Below are 13,747 nucleotides of genomic sequence, written 5' to 3' on the forward strand. Positions count from 1 at the left end.
TCGTTTGTGAGGATTTACTTGAAGCCATACGCATGTGCTCCAGTATGTTCCAGGGACATACTTTAGAATGTGAAGTCAGTTACACACTGACCACTCGCACTCCGCTCCACAGAGAGGGAGATTTGTAGGCAGCCCTGAAGCGCTGATATGGCCCCTCCTACGGACATATACCAGGATGGAACATCACATTTGTGGGATAAACGCCCGGGGCGCTATCCATGCTCTATTTTTCCCTGTGGGCACTTCTGATTTACCTTCGTGCCTCGTGGTATGCTCTCCGCAATACCTTCGAACTCATGTCAGAAATGACCCTGAATGCTCCCCTCCTCAGAGAGGGAGACATACTGCAGCCCTGTAACAGGTGCCGCTGCCGCGGGCTCCCGAGGAGACCCGGGTTGATAGCTCCCTTCCTTTGGAGCATATCATTGTGGAGCAACCTCTCCATCAGGTGCTCCATGTGGGTTTAGGCGCCCGAAGACGCTACCCATTGAAGGAGGGGAACCCTCCTGGCCTGACTCTCCGAGTCCACAGGCCTGACTGAGTTATTGTTGGTTTTACCCCATGTCCTGGGGACCACAGCGGTCTGGGAGCCTCTGACCGCACTGTCAGCGACTCTGGTGGTGATGCCGCCTTCCTCCTGGATTTACTCCCTCCACGGGAACCACAGCTGTCTGGGAGCCGCTGACCACATTGTCAGCGACTGGGGTAACGAATCCGCCGGCCGCCGGTTACCCACGCTTCCGCGGTCCGGACCGGAGTATCCCCGGTGAGAGACTGTGTGAAGCCTTCGAAGCTCTGGTTTCATGCAGTAATCCAATCTGAATGTGAAAACACTAAACAGATAAACCATAAATAGTAGAAAAGGCATAGGCCATTAACTAGCAATGTTACAAAATTTTGAGATTTTAAAAATCAAGTCTGCAATTTATCCCATCAGATAAAGCATAACAATAAGTTTAATTTGACACCAAATTCACTTTCATATCTCAAGTATTAAAAAAGTTATGGCCATTTTCATACTCGGAAATTAGCATCTTGTTCCCTATTGATTTTCAATGGACATTACAAAAAAGCTGTGATCTTGGATAGTCAAAAGCCCATTTCTTAAGGAAAGATTAACATTTTTAAATAGCCTAAGTGTCCAAAGATTATTCACAAATAATTCACAATATAACATGATTTTTATATCTAATTTACATTAATTTATAGGCCAAATGGAAGGAATTTAGTGTTCAATTGCTGTAAATAAATGCCCATTTAAATCGGCTTTCTAGTGGGTTCGTGTGGAACGCGCTGGTTTAGAACGTTGACATCGCGCTGGATTAGTGCCTCAAATGCCGAGAAAAATACTGCGGGATATAAAAAGCCCAAAATGAACTACTCGCTATAGATAACTTGATAGATAGGGTTATATATATGCCCCATTTAATGTAAAAATAAGGTGCATACCTTTAATTGTTTGCTTTATAAAACCCTGGGGCTGCGAGAGGTTGCGGAATGAGACAGTAATTTTAAACTATTATAACTATATTATCGAGGCCTATAAAACTAATAATACCTTTTGCGACCGGGTCTTGCAGCGATTTTTCGTTAATGATTTACTAGGCTGAACATCTGCGATTAGTACAGCCTAGTAAAAATCGTGTTTTAAACCCGCCCCCTCCAAACAGCGCCAAAATCGCGGACCTGGCTGTGGGCAGATTCCCAATGGCGATTCAGGTAGGTTTTGTAACATACCTACATTAACAACATGATGTTAACTTTACATACATGTACATCACCCTTAATTGGACCACAGTCCCAATTGCCTTTGGGTTAGACAATAGCTCATGCAACACAGTTCAGAACTCTATCTGCACCCGTCCAGACATGTTCAACAAAATTTTATAACTTCTGAAAGTGCGCTTATTTGAGCCTCCTGCTGTTGCAAGAGAATGATCAAAGGGGAATATCCATTCTATTGGTTGCTGACGAGCCAGCCGCCCTGGAAGACTAGAAATGATTTGTATTCACTCCTGCTTTCAGCTGCTTACACTCTATCCATCTTGAAATAGTTTGCACCAACAATCTCTTGTGAAACTATTATATAACAATGAAGAAACTTTTCTTTCATCTCACAGGTTCTTAGTAACCTCAGTATGCCTTTTTACATAATAAACACACCCCAATCTCTGACCTGGTGGGTATGCTGTCAACTGCAACTTGTACCCAACCATAGGTAGACAAAAATGCTGGAGAAACGCAACGGGTGAGGCAGCATCTATGGAGCAAAGGAAATAGGCATTGTTTCGGGCAGAAACCTTTCTTCAGACTGATGTAGGGTGGGGGGTGGGAAGAAGAAAGGAAGAGGAGGAGCCAGAGGGCTGAGGGACAACTGAGAAGAGGAGGAGATAATAAGGGCTACCGGAAATTGGAGAAGTCAATGTTCATGCCGCTGGGGTATAAACTGCCCAAACAAAATATGAGGTGCTGCTCCTCCAATTTGCGGTGGTGCTCACTTTGGTGGAGGCCCAGGACTGAAAGATCGGATTCGGAATGGGAGGGGGAGTTGAAGTGCTGTGCCACCGGGAGATCAGGTACGTGATTGCGGACAGAGCAGAGGTGTTCGGCAAAACGATCATCAAGCCTACGCTTGGTCTCACCGATGTAGATCAGCTGACACCTGGAGCAGCGGATGCAATAGATGAGGTTGGAGGAGGTGCAGGTGAACCTCTGTCACACCTGGAACGACTGCCTACTTTGTACCCAACCGTGCCTGTTTTGCTTTATGAGTTCATTCACATAAAATGCTACCCTCTTATTAGATATGACCGAGAGATCCAGACGGAGATTTTCGAAGACTGCTCTTCGTGCTGAAATCAGTCATAAGCATGACTAACTTAAGAGTAACTGCTCCAACGTTTGGGATACAGCTGATGATAATTTGCATAAACATTTATACTGATTACACAATCCACACTACTTTGTTTCTAGGCTTTAGAGTGTTCATATAAAATACACCTTCCATAACCTTAGTCAACAGTGGGTGAGAGCCAATCAATTATTGTCCCACTTATAGTACTAGATACAACAACAAAGCAGTACAAGCAGTGTTAATTACGCTATAACATAGTCGCTTCTCTTAAACCCAAACTGAAAGAAAACCACAAACCTCTGCTACTTCTGTTTAAAAGTAGCTCGCGTGTGTCTCTTCACAAAACTTTCGATACACCCATGCAGTGATAGATGCACGAGAAATATGTTGAACTAACCACTGCTCGCGTCTTTGAGCAAATATAGGATATTTTCTTCAGCTGATTTATTTACAATGGAAGCCATGGTTTAGTAGGCCAATTTGGCACTACTGTAATTCATGTTGCCTCATCTTGAATTATCTTAGGAGGCATCTACTGATAAATACCCTGTCGTATCTGTGGGGGTCCGATACATATCTGCAGAGTTTATGACAAAACCTAAATATGTAATAGATAATGCCGGCTCCAGTATGGATTTTCCTGAATAACAAACCCTAGATATTTTAGGAATGCCTTGGATGCTGAAACAGCTAACTCTGTGACACCTGATCTCTACCCTATAATAAGCATGTCCTCCATAAACTCCATGACAAAATGCCCTTTAGATCTGAGTAGGGCAGCATTGACTTTAGAATCTTTGTAAATAGCCTAGGGCTGGTCAACCCCTTAGGTAGAGCCTAAAATTTTCACAACTGGCCTTGCCAGATAAACCTCAGATATATTCTGTGACTCTCGTGTGCCTTTGAGATCGATTGAGGCCGTAAAGCTATTCCTGTATGTACTCAGCCATTTTGCTGAGTGAAAATTATCCATCTTAAAATGGTTATTCCAAGCACATGTTTGGACTAGCCAAATCCTAGAATGATTTGGCACCCTCCAATTTTCTTCAACCTTGAAGTTATTAGAAATATACCCCTCTTGTTCATGTGCTGACTGCTCATCCTTTTGTGAAATTTCTGTTTCAACTTGGATAGCCATAGTTTCCTCTTTAGACCGTATGTATGGAATTCTAGGCTTCTCTTACCGGGGAGGAAATTGATCAGCCAGAAACTGAATCTATAACTGTTTATGATTTGTAAAATGGAAAGATCGGAGGTTATCTGTCCCCACCTGTTATTGAACCGTCTCAACCTATCTCTGACTTGAATATCGTCAGCACATCTCATGCGACTGATAGAATAATATTCGCATATCTCAACGGCCAATGAGTGACCTCATTGTCGCTTTGCTGTCTATGACGAGACAGACGGTGGCTGTAGATGATCAAGGCAGTTTCTAAGAAAGCACTTGCTATAAAAACCACCAAGGCTGCCAATAAAATAATAGACAAAAGGTGATTATCACCCCCCGCCACCAATATCCAGCAACCCCTGAGACTGACACCACCAAAAAATGGCCTTAGGCGGATGATCATTAGAGTCAATTGACCCAAGACTTTGCTCTGTCCCCTTGGCTCAGGCACCGTGGCCAGCTGGGGAACTATACTGAGAATGTGGAATGCGCTGCCTCCATGGTATGCGCTGAAAACCTGCGAATAAAAAGCCCTCAGGCTTGGTTTTAAGTGTGTAGGCCTAGTGCTCCAACCAGCCCCAGTGTTGTGGTATCTGCTACTAGTTTGGTAATGATGATATGCATGCAGGTAAATGGAGGTTTAGCCACAAAGGGTGTCTTTACCACACCCACCGCAGCCTTGAATTCTTCTTGCAAGTCTTTTACTTGCTAGCCCAAGTCTTCTCCAAAGAGATACTTGCAGACTGCACACACTAGCCTTGCACAAAATTAGCATATATTGGGTTGATCTCAGGCGTATACCATCCTAGCACAATTGAGTTTAAACTGTGTATTACACAAAAGTGCCAAGGCATCTACTGCAATTCAGGCAGCTGAGTTCCTCCACCGACCTTGCAAAGGCCGTAATCCTTCTTTGAGAATTCTCTGAACTTGCTGGAGTTTAAAGCCTTTTGACTTTGTTTTACCCTTCGGATAGCCCCAAATGGTAGCATTAACCTACGGACCTCCAGTGTCTGGCAGAAATCAGGACTAGCATACTATCCAGCTGTGTCCTGCATGATCTTCTCAAACAACCGATGAGAAGTCAAGTAACCGATGCTACTGCCAGTTCTTCCTCTAACGGTTCTTCTATCCCCGAAGGGATGGCAAATTTAGTCGCAAGTGCCAGCAGATCCTTATAAGACTTGAGTTGATGCAAATCATCCACTTGATGTGGGAATTCGAGTTCACTGTCAACTGTCTCACAGTCAGAATCTTCACGAAAAATCCTCAAAACACCCCCTCCTCAGAGTGGGAGATATCATAATGCAACCCTGAACCAGGTATTGCTGCCGCAGACCTCTGACTGGAACTACCCGTGTCGGTTGCCAGTGTGCGCAACACATTCCCTTCGACCAACCTCTCAATCAGGATTTCCAGTATTGAGAGCCTACAGATGATATCCTCAATGGATGTTGAGGCAGTACCCTCCTGCCCAATATTGTCCTTTTGGACATTTTGCTGTTTTGGCCTTGGCCTTCCCTGAACTTGGGTCACCAAACTGCTCCCTTATGGAGCTTTTGCTTTTTATTATTTCTTTATTTACTTTTTACAACACAAACCTGCAAGGCAGGTAAAAATGCTACATGCCAATTCGGCCTTTACTGGTCTACCTATCCCCGAGAGGATGGCAAATGATGTTCCAGTGTGCTGGCAACTCTTATTAGCCGAGCTGAAATCATTTAGCATGTGTTGAGGGATTCCTCAAACTCCCTGCCTCTAACCAGGAGATATCCTCAAATATCTGAGTTTAAATCAATGAAATGCACCATCACTCTAGTGAGCAGGCTGATAACCTCACGCATAGATGTTGAGACAGTGCTTGCTGGCCAATATGATCCATTTGGACCGCCAGTTTCGAGTTAGTCTACCCTGCACCAGGGTCGCCAGGCTGCTCCATTTCGGAGCTTTCACGGAGGTTAGTAAGCAGACCTTACCTGCCAGCGTCTCCGAGCCCAGGTTGACCTCCTTATCGTAGCTTCAGCAAAGTTCCTTTTGCAGGCCATGCCTGTCCACATCTTCAGCCCCACGCTTGCCAAACTGCTCCCTTTCGGAGCTTGAAACTGACATAGCTGTGCAGGTCACATCTGAGCCCGGTGGGACAGTCTGCTCCTTCAGGGCCTTCTGCTCCTTTAGAGCCTTGGTGGAGCTTACTGTGCACGTCGCACCTGCCAGTTACTCCGAGCCTGGTACGACAGGCTGCTCCTTTGGAGCCTTGGCGGAGCTAGGTTGTGCCTGCCAGTTTACTCTGAGGACAGCCGCCTGCTCCCTTCCGGAGCCTCACCGGCGGTAGCTGTACAGGCCACGTCTGTCAGCCTCTCCGAGCCCGCTGCACCTATTATCGGAGCCAGCAAAGAAAAAACAGCTTACCTGCCGAAGCATTTTCGAATGGCTCCGAATCCCGCGCCATAGCTACTGAGCTACCCTTCCGTCCTCCACTTCCTGCTTTATGCCAGACCTTGCTTTGAACATGATTTCATCCTTCATGCATTACTGAATAGTTGGCAACCGTGTTTTTTTTCTTTTCACGTTATTATCTCATTTCATAAGTGATAGGAGCAGAATTAGACCCATTCAGCCCATCGTCTACTTCGCTATTCAGTCATGGCTGATCTATCTCTCCCTCCTAACCCCATTCTGCCTTCTCCCTATAACCCAGTGTGGGTTCATATTGTGCTCCATGTTTCCCCTGTTGACATCATCCTTCACAGAACATAACATTGTTGCATACTTCTGTTTTCTGAGTATTCTGTTCCATTCCTGTCATGGAACATAAAGGGAAAATGTTTAAGTGCTGTGCACAACACAGACAATGGGTTCAAAATGTATTTCTAGTGCTACAGCAAGGAGATACTATGAAGGAGTTTTAACATTGAAACACAGAAGGCAACCTATGAAATGAGCATTCAGACAAATCTGTACAGGGTAAAAGCATACAATCATTTAAGAAACCATCAATGGATCAATATAGGACGTATCAGTTAATTGTGGAATGAAACCCAAAAGTTACACATACCACCATCTTCATCTGCAGTTAGTTTACATAGAAACATAGAAATTAGGTGCAGGAGTAGGCCATTCGGCCCTTCGAGCCTGCACCGCCATTCAATATGATCATGGCTGATCATCCAACTCAGTATCCCGTACTTGCCTTCTCTCCATACCCTCTGATCCCCTTAGCCACAAGGGCCACATCTAACTCCCTCTTAAATATAGCCAATGAACTGGCCTCGACTACCCTCTGTGGCAGAGAGTTCCAGAGATTCACCACTCTCTGTGTTAAAAAAGTTCTTCTCATCTCGGTTTTAAAGGATTTCCCCCTTATCCTTAAGCTGTGACCCCTTGTCCTGGACTTCCCCAACATCGGGAGCAATCTGCCTGCATCTAGCCTGTCTAACCCCTTAAGAATTTTGTAAGTTTCTATAAGATCCCCTCTCAATCTCCTAAATTCTAGAGAGTATGAACCAAGTCTATCCAGTCGTTCTTCATAAGACAGTCCTGACATCCCAGGAATCAGTCTGGTGAACCTTCTCTGCACTCCCTCTATGGCAATAATGTCCTTCCTCAGATTTGGAGACCAAAACTGTACGCAATGCTCCAGGTGTGGTCTCACCAAGACCCTGTACAACTGCAGTAGAACCTCCCTGCTCCTATACTCAAATCCTTTTGCTATGAAAGCTAACATACCATTCGCTTTCTTTTTTTTTTTTTTGTTTATTTTATTAGAAGTTAATACAGTACAAAAAAGTACAGTGGAACCTAATTTTAGGTGCCAACTATGTCATACCGTAATCCATACTGTCTTTCTTCATAAGACAGTCCTGACATCCCAGGAATCAGTCTGGTGAACCTATGTTTACAACTTTGGTGTATCCAGGTTTTGTATTATATTTTGTACTGTTCCTCTCATGATTTGAAAAATATATATTTACATCGATGAATATTAATATGAGGCTGTATTTTTAGATTGTTGGATGGTTAGATTTTATCCGTGGATTTCTGTGTGCTTCTTCCTTAAATTAACGGCATTTCAAGTTTCTTTAAACTGAGTTTCCAGTTTTGAAGAAGTAGCCAGAAAGGTTGATGAGGGCAAAGTTGCAGACTTTGTCTAGACGGAGTTCAGTAAGGCATGTGATGCTCCATGTGGTAGGCTGCTCTGGAAGGTTAGATCACATAGGATTGAGGGAGAGCTAGCCAACTGGATCGAGATTCGACTTCATGGAAGGAAGCAGAGGGTGATGGTGGAGGTTGTTTTTTTGGTCGGAGGCATGATTAGTGAGTTTGCAGATGACACTAACTTGGGTGGTGACATAGATAGCGAAGATTGTTATCAAAGATCACAGCAGGATCTTGATCAGTTGGCCAAGTGGGAAGAGGAATGGTTGATGGAGTTTAACTGCAAGGTGTTGCATTTTATGAAGTCAAAGCAGGGCAGGACCTTCACAGTGAATGGCTGGGCTCTGGATAGTGTTGTTGAGCAGAGGGATCTAGGAGTGCAGGTACATGGGATCCTGAAACTAGCTTCACAGTTCGATAGAGTAGTCAAGAAGGCTATTGGTGCATTAGCCTTCATCAATCAGGGTATTGAGTCTAGAAGTTGCGTTGTGTTACAGCTGTACAAGATGTTGATGAGGAAGCATTTGGGGTATTGTGTTCAGCTTTGGTCACCTTGCTCTAGCAAGGATGTTGTTAAGCTGGGAAGATTGCAGAGAAGATTGATGAGGATGAGCTGAGGGTCTTAGCTATAGGGAGAGGTTGAGTAGACTAGGATTTTATTCTTTGGAGTGCAGGAAGGGTGATCTTATCGCGGTGCATAAGTTCTTCATGGGAATAAATAGGGTTAATGCGCAGTCCTTCACCAGCGTAGAAGAATCAAGAACCAGAGGACATAGTTTTAACATGATAGGGGAAAAATTTAACAGGAATCCGAGGAGCAACTTTTTCACGCAGAGGGTGGTAGGTAAATGGAACGAGCTGCCAGTTGGGTAGAGTTGGCGCCTTACAGCACCAGAGACCCGGGTTTGATCCTGACTATGGGTGTTGTCTGCATGGAGTTTGTACGTTCTCCCTGTGATCACGTGGGTTTTCTCTGGGATCTCCAGTTTCCTTCCACACTGTAAATGGTCTACAGGTTTGTATGTTAATTGGCTTTGGTAAAAATTGTAAATTGTTCCTGGTGTGTAGGATAATGTTCGTATACGGGGTGATCACTGGTCTGCTTGGACTCGGTGGGCCGAAGAGCCTGTTTCCGGTTGTATCTCTAAAGTCTAAAAGTAAATGAGATAGTTGAGGCTGGACCGTTGGGGACTCGGCAACAGGCCTAGCTCACCCGCTGCGGAACCGGGAAACATGCCTGGAGAGGGAACCGCCGAACAACCCCTGCTCGTCCCTGAGGACCGGAGGACAAGAGAGGAGGGTGGAGGGAGTCGGCGACAGTGGATACAACAACCAATGGCCGTTAAGAAGGTCCATCTGTCTCCTCAGATCCTGGTGAACGTCTACCGCTGCACCATCGAGAGCATCCTTACCAACTGCATCACAGTATGGCATGGCAACTGCTCTGTCTCCGCCCGGAAGGCATTGCAGAGGGTGGTGAAAATTGCCCAACGCATCACCGGTTCCACGCTCCCCTCCATTGAGTCTGTCCAAAGCAAGCGCTGTCTGCGGAGGGCGCTCAGCATCGCCAAGGACTGCTCTCACCCCAACCATGGACTGTTTACCCTCCTACCATCCGGGAGGCGCTACAGGTCTCTCCGTTGCCGAACCAGCAGGTCGAGGAACAGCTTCTTTCCGGCGGCTGTCACTCTACTAAACAACGTACCTCGGTGACTGCCAATCACCACCCCCCCCCCCCCCCCCCCCCCCCCCCCCCGGACACTTATTTATTTTTTTTTTATTCAAATCGTTTGCTATGTCGCTCTTCAAGGGAGATGCTAAATGCATTTCGTTGTCTCTGTACTGTACACTGACAATGACAATTAAAATTGAATCTGAATCTGAAGAACCAGGGTCTTACACTCAAGGTTAGCTGTGGGAGGCATTCCTGGACCACAAAGGCTGAAGATGGCTAGGCGAGGAGAGCGCCGACAGTTTACTGGACGATCCAGACGGAGGGAACGGCTACAATGGGCCTTTATGGACAGCTGTAGCTTGGATTTAGAAAATGGCGCCAAAACCTGGCGATTCTTGCATGTCTCAGTGAGCTCTTTCTATACACTGTACTTAATCTGTGATTGTACTTATGTATGGTAATAATTTTTTGTACTGTATGCAAAAAAAGGAATTTCAGTACATGTGATAATAAAGCGTTGAATCATTGTACTGTAAGATTTAAAAGACATTTAGACAGATATATGGAAAGAACAGGTTTAGACGGATATAGGCCCAATGCAGGCAGGTGGGACTAGTGTGATAGAGCATGTTGGTCAGCATGGGCAAGTTGGGCTGAAGGGCCTTTTTCCATGATATATGACTATATGACTCTAACATGACTGATATTTTGCCAATGAATGTGTCCCATCAAAATCTTTAGCTTAGGGTCTGCTCAAATGTATCATGCTAAAATAAAGTATCATTTGTTCGGCATGGACTTGTAGGGCCGAGATGGCCTGTTTCCGTGCTGTAATTGTTATATGGTTATATGGTTAAAAGGCAGGAGAATGGGGTTAAGAGGGAGGGCATGAATCAAAATAGTAAGAATTAACGAGAACTTACCAGTTTGAAGTTTGATCTTTATTTGATGAGGAGTTATGGTGAGCGATTACGCGAAGAGGCCCGGCCAGTCCGCATGCGTGTCAATCTTCAAAGCAGCGGTGTGAAATCACAGATAACAGCAGTCAAAGTAACATAGTAAGACTTAGAGAAGACTAGAACTACCGAGTGATCTTTATGAGAGAGGGCAGGGAGTGGTGGGCACGTAATCGCTCACCGTAACTACTCATAAAATATAGATCAAACTTCAAACTGGTAAGTTCTCGTTTAATCTTACTATTTTACTTCAGAGTCACGTGAGTGATTCTGTGAAGATTTCAATGCTCTGTGATTTCATGCCATGAGAAACGAGTCTCCACAACCACAGCTGCTTCATTGACAGATGAGGGAAACATTCATAATGAATAAATAATAGTAACCCCTCGCATTCGGGAGTAAACTAACCACTGAACCTAAAATAGAGTTGGTAAATATCCCTGGTCTGGCAATAGGTTATTATGAAATGTTCAGAAGTTTGTTCGCCCATCCTGCAGTCGCCAAGATGTGGTCCAGCGGAACGTACATAACCTTTTCTGACGTTGTAGCAGCCCTGGTGGAGTGAGACTCGAAAAAATATCAGTATCTACTCCTGTATGAGCCAAACTCCGTTTCAACCACCTGGGGATGGTCCAAACCAATACCCTTTTATAACGTTTTTTGTATTTAACAAACATTGCTAGTTCAGAGCCTCTAAGGCTTTTCGTGACCATGACGTATTATTGTATATGAGACGTTTGTTTAACATAATATCCTGTGCAGAGAATGCCAAATGAAGACCTAACAATTATTTCACTGGATGCAGAAAAGGATGTTCCTATCTTTTTACAGTGTTGGAAAAATTCCAATTGGGAGAAAACTTTACTTTATGGGTGAAGCTTTAATATACTAACCCGACAGCTAGAATATTGACAAATCAAATACTTTCACCTAAATTTTATTTATCTAGGGGCAACAGACAAGGATGTGCTCTCTCCCAGATGCTATTTGCTTTCACCATAGAACCTCTTACCAGGCATTTATGGATATAATACTAAATATACTTCCAATAAAATGTTGTTATATGCAGATGATGTACTTCTATACATTACTAACCCCCGTCAGTATGCACGGGGATCACTAGTCAGTGCGGACTCATTGGGCCAAAGAGTCTGTTTCCGGGCTGTATCTCTGAACTAAACTCAGCAGCTGAGAAATGGCATTGTATGGGCATTACATTGGTGTGTGTGATGCATTAACGCATCAGATGCATTGATGGGATGTTGTCATGTAACGAGAAACAGTTGCAATCGCATCCCATTCCAGCTAAAATGCATTTGATGTCTTTGGTAAAAAATATAAGTTGTCCCTAGCGTGTAAGATATTGCTAGAGTACGGATGACCACTGGTTAGCAAGTGGGCTGAAGGGCCTGTTTCCGTGCTATATCTCAAACTCTAAAACATGGTGCAGAATATTAATCGGATTTCCAGGTACGGCAGTCAATTAATTTGCAGCATCACTTACACAAAATGGTCTAAATTACTATCGGGTGAGTTTTTGATCATGCGTTGTGATATTTTACAATAATCCTCACTGAGTGTCCTTGGTTCATGGTGCACTTTTATGCATAATTTTACTTTCTGTAAAACAGATAAAGAATAACAAGTCCTGTCCACAAAGTCCATGTTGACCATTCGTTTGCCTATAGTGATGCTGCTTAACCTGCAGTGTTCCTCCTGCAGTCTGCTTTTAGTGACTTGCTTTTCAGCACTGCCATAGACTGTCCAATACTTTAGACGTGGAATCAATTGTTACTGTAAGGTTGGGAAATGCAGTGGTCAATCTGAGTACGGCAAGTTCTTACAAACAATGAGGAAAATTGATATTTATTTAAATTTAGAGACACAGCATGGAAACAGGCCCGAAGGCCACGCTGAACAGTCGCCCTGTACGCTAATTTTATCCTACACTCTAGGGACAATTTACAGAGCCCATTTAATCTACAAACCAGCATGTTTTTGGGATATGGGAGGAAGCCAAAGCACCCGGAGAAAACCCACGCGGTCACAGGGAGAATGTGCAAACTCCGTACAGACAGCTCCCAGAGTCAGGATCGAACCTGGGTCTCTGGAGCTTTCAGGGCAGCAACTCTACCGCTGCGCCACCGGTGCGCTCCTATGGGGAGTAGCAGTTTTAGCTGATGTTAGTTAAGGACAGATTCTACCTCAGACTGGGGAAACAATGTCTCTATAATACTATTCGTTAGATTATTAACTGCATGACTTTTATTGCAGCTGGTTCTGGATGAAAACATGAAAGTACTTCGGCCAAGTATTCTGATTGAACTACAAGATGAATCTCCAATTAAGCACAGCATAATGTTTGATAAAATAGATCCACATTACTTCTACCTGTTAACTGAGAGGATGGTAAGCTGATTTTTGTTCACAGTTCGATCATGTAATTAATGCCTTTCATTCCTGGCATGTGACATTATGGCAAAGCTGATGCTTGTAACTATCTGCAGTTGGCCTGAGAAGGTGGTTACTGGATGGTCCTTGGATCTACTGCTTGCTATAGGAGACGAGGAGGAATTTCTTTAGTCAGAGGGTGATGAATCTGTGGGAATTCATTGCCGCAGAAAGCTGTGGAGGTCGTCAATGGATATTTTTAAGGTGGAGGTTGATAGATTCTTGATTAGTACGGGTGTCAGGGTTTATGGGGAGAAGGCTGGAGAATGGGGTTGAGGGAAAGATAGATCAGCCATGATTGAATGGTGGTGTAGACTTGATGAGCTGAATGGCCTCATTCTGCTGCTGTAACGTATGAACATGAGTGATGGGCTCAGCGATTTTGCAGGACATTTAAAGGCCAGGGGGTCTAGTGGCACACAAACTCCAGAATTGGTAGGGTGGAGGTCAGCAAGTGTCATTCCCTGAAAACCTTGAATAAACTG

General features: G+C 44.4%; 1 protein-coding gene across 1 annotated transcript in view; it reads left to right on the plus strand.

Moving 5' to 3' along the window:
* LOC129693968 (plexin-D1-like) overlaps window positions 1-13,747 on the plus strand; it is a 105,445-nt gene that overhangs the window by 36,846 nt on the left and 54,852 nt on the right. The window contains exon 3 of the mRNA XM_055630690.1: window positions 13,086-13,220. Within this exon, the coding sequence (XP_055486665.1) occupies window positions 13,086-13,220 (135 nt within the window). The remainder of the gene's footprint in view (window positions 1-13,085; window positions 13,221-13,747) is intronic.

The sequence above is a fragment of the Leucoraja erinacea genome, unplaced genomic scaffold (assembly GCF_028641065.1).
Source record: "Leucoraja erinacea ecotype New England unplaced genomic scaffold, Leri_hhj_1 Leri_507S, whole genome shotgun sequence".
NCBI lineage: Eukaryota > Metazoa > Chordata > Chondrichthyes > Rajiformes > Rajidae > Leucoraja > Leucoraja erinaceus.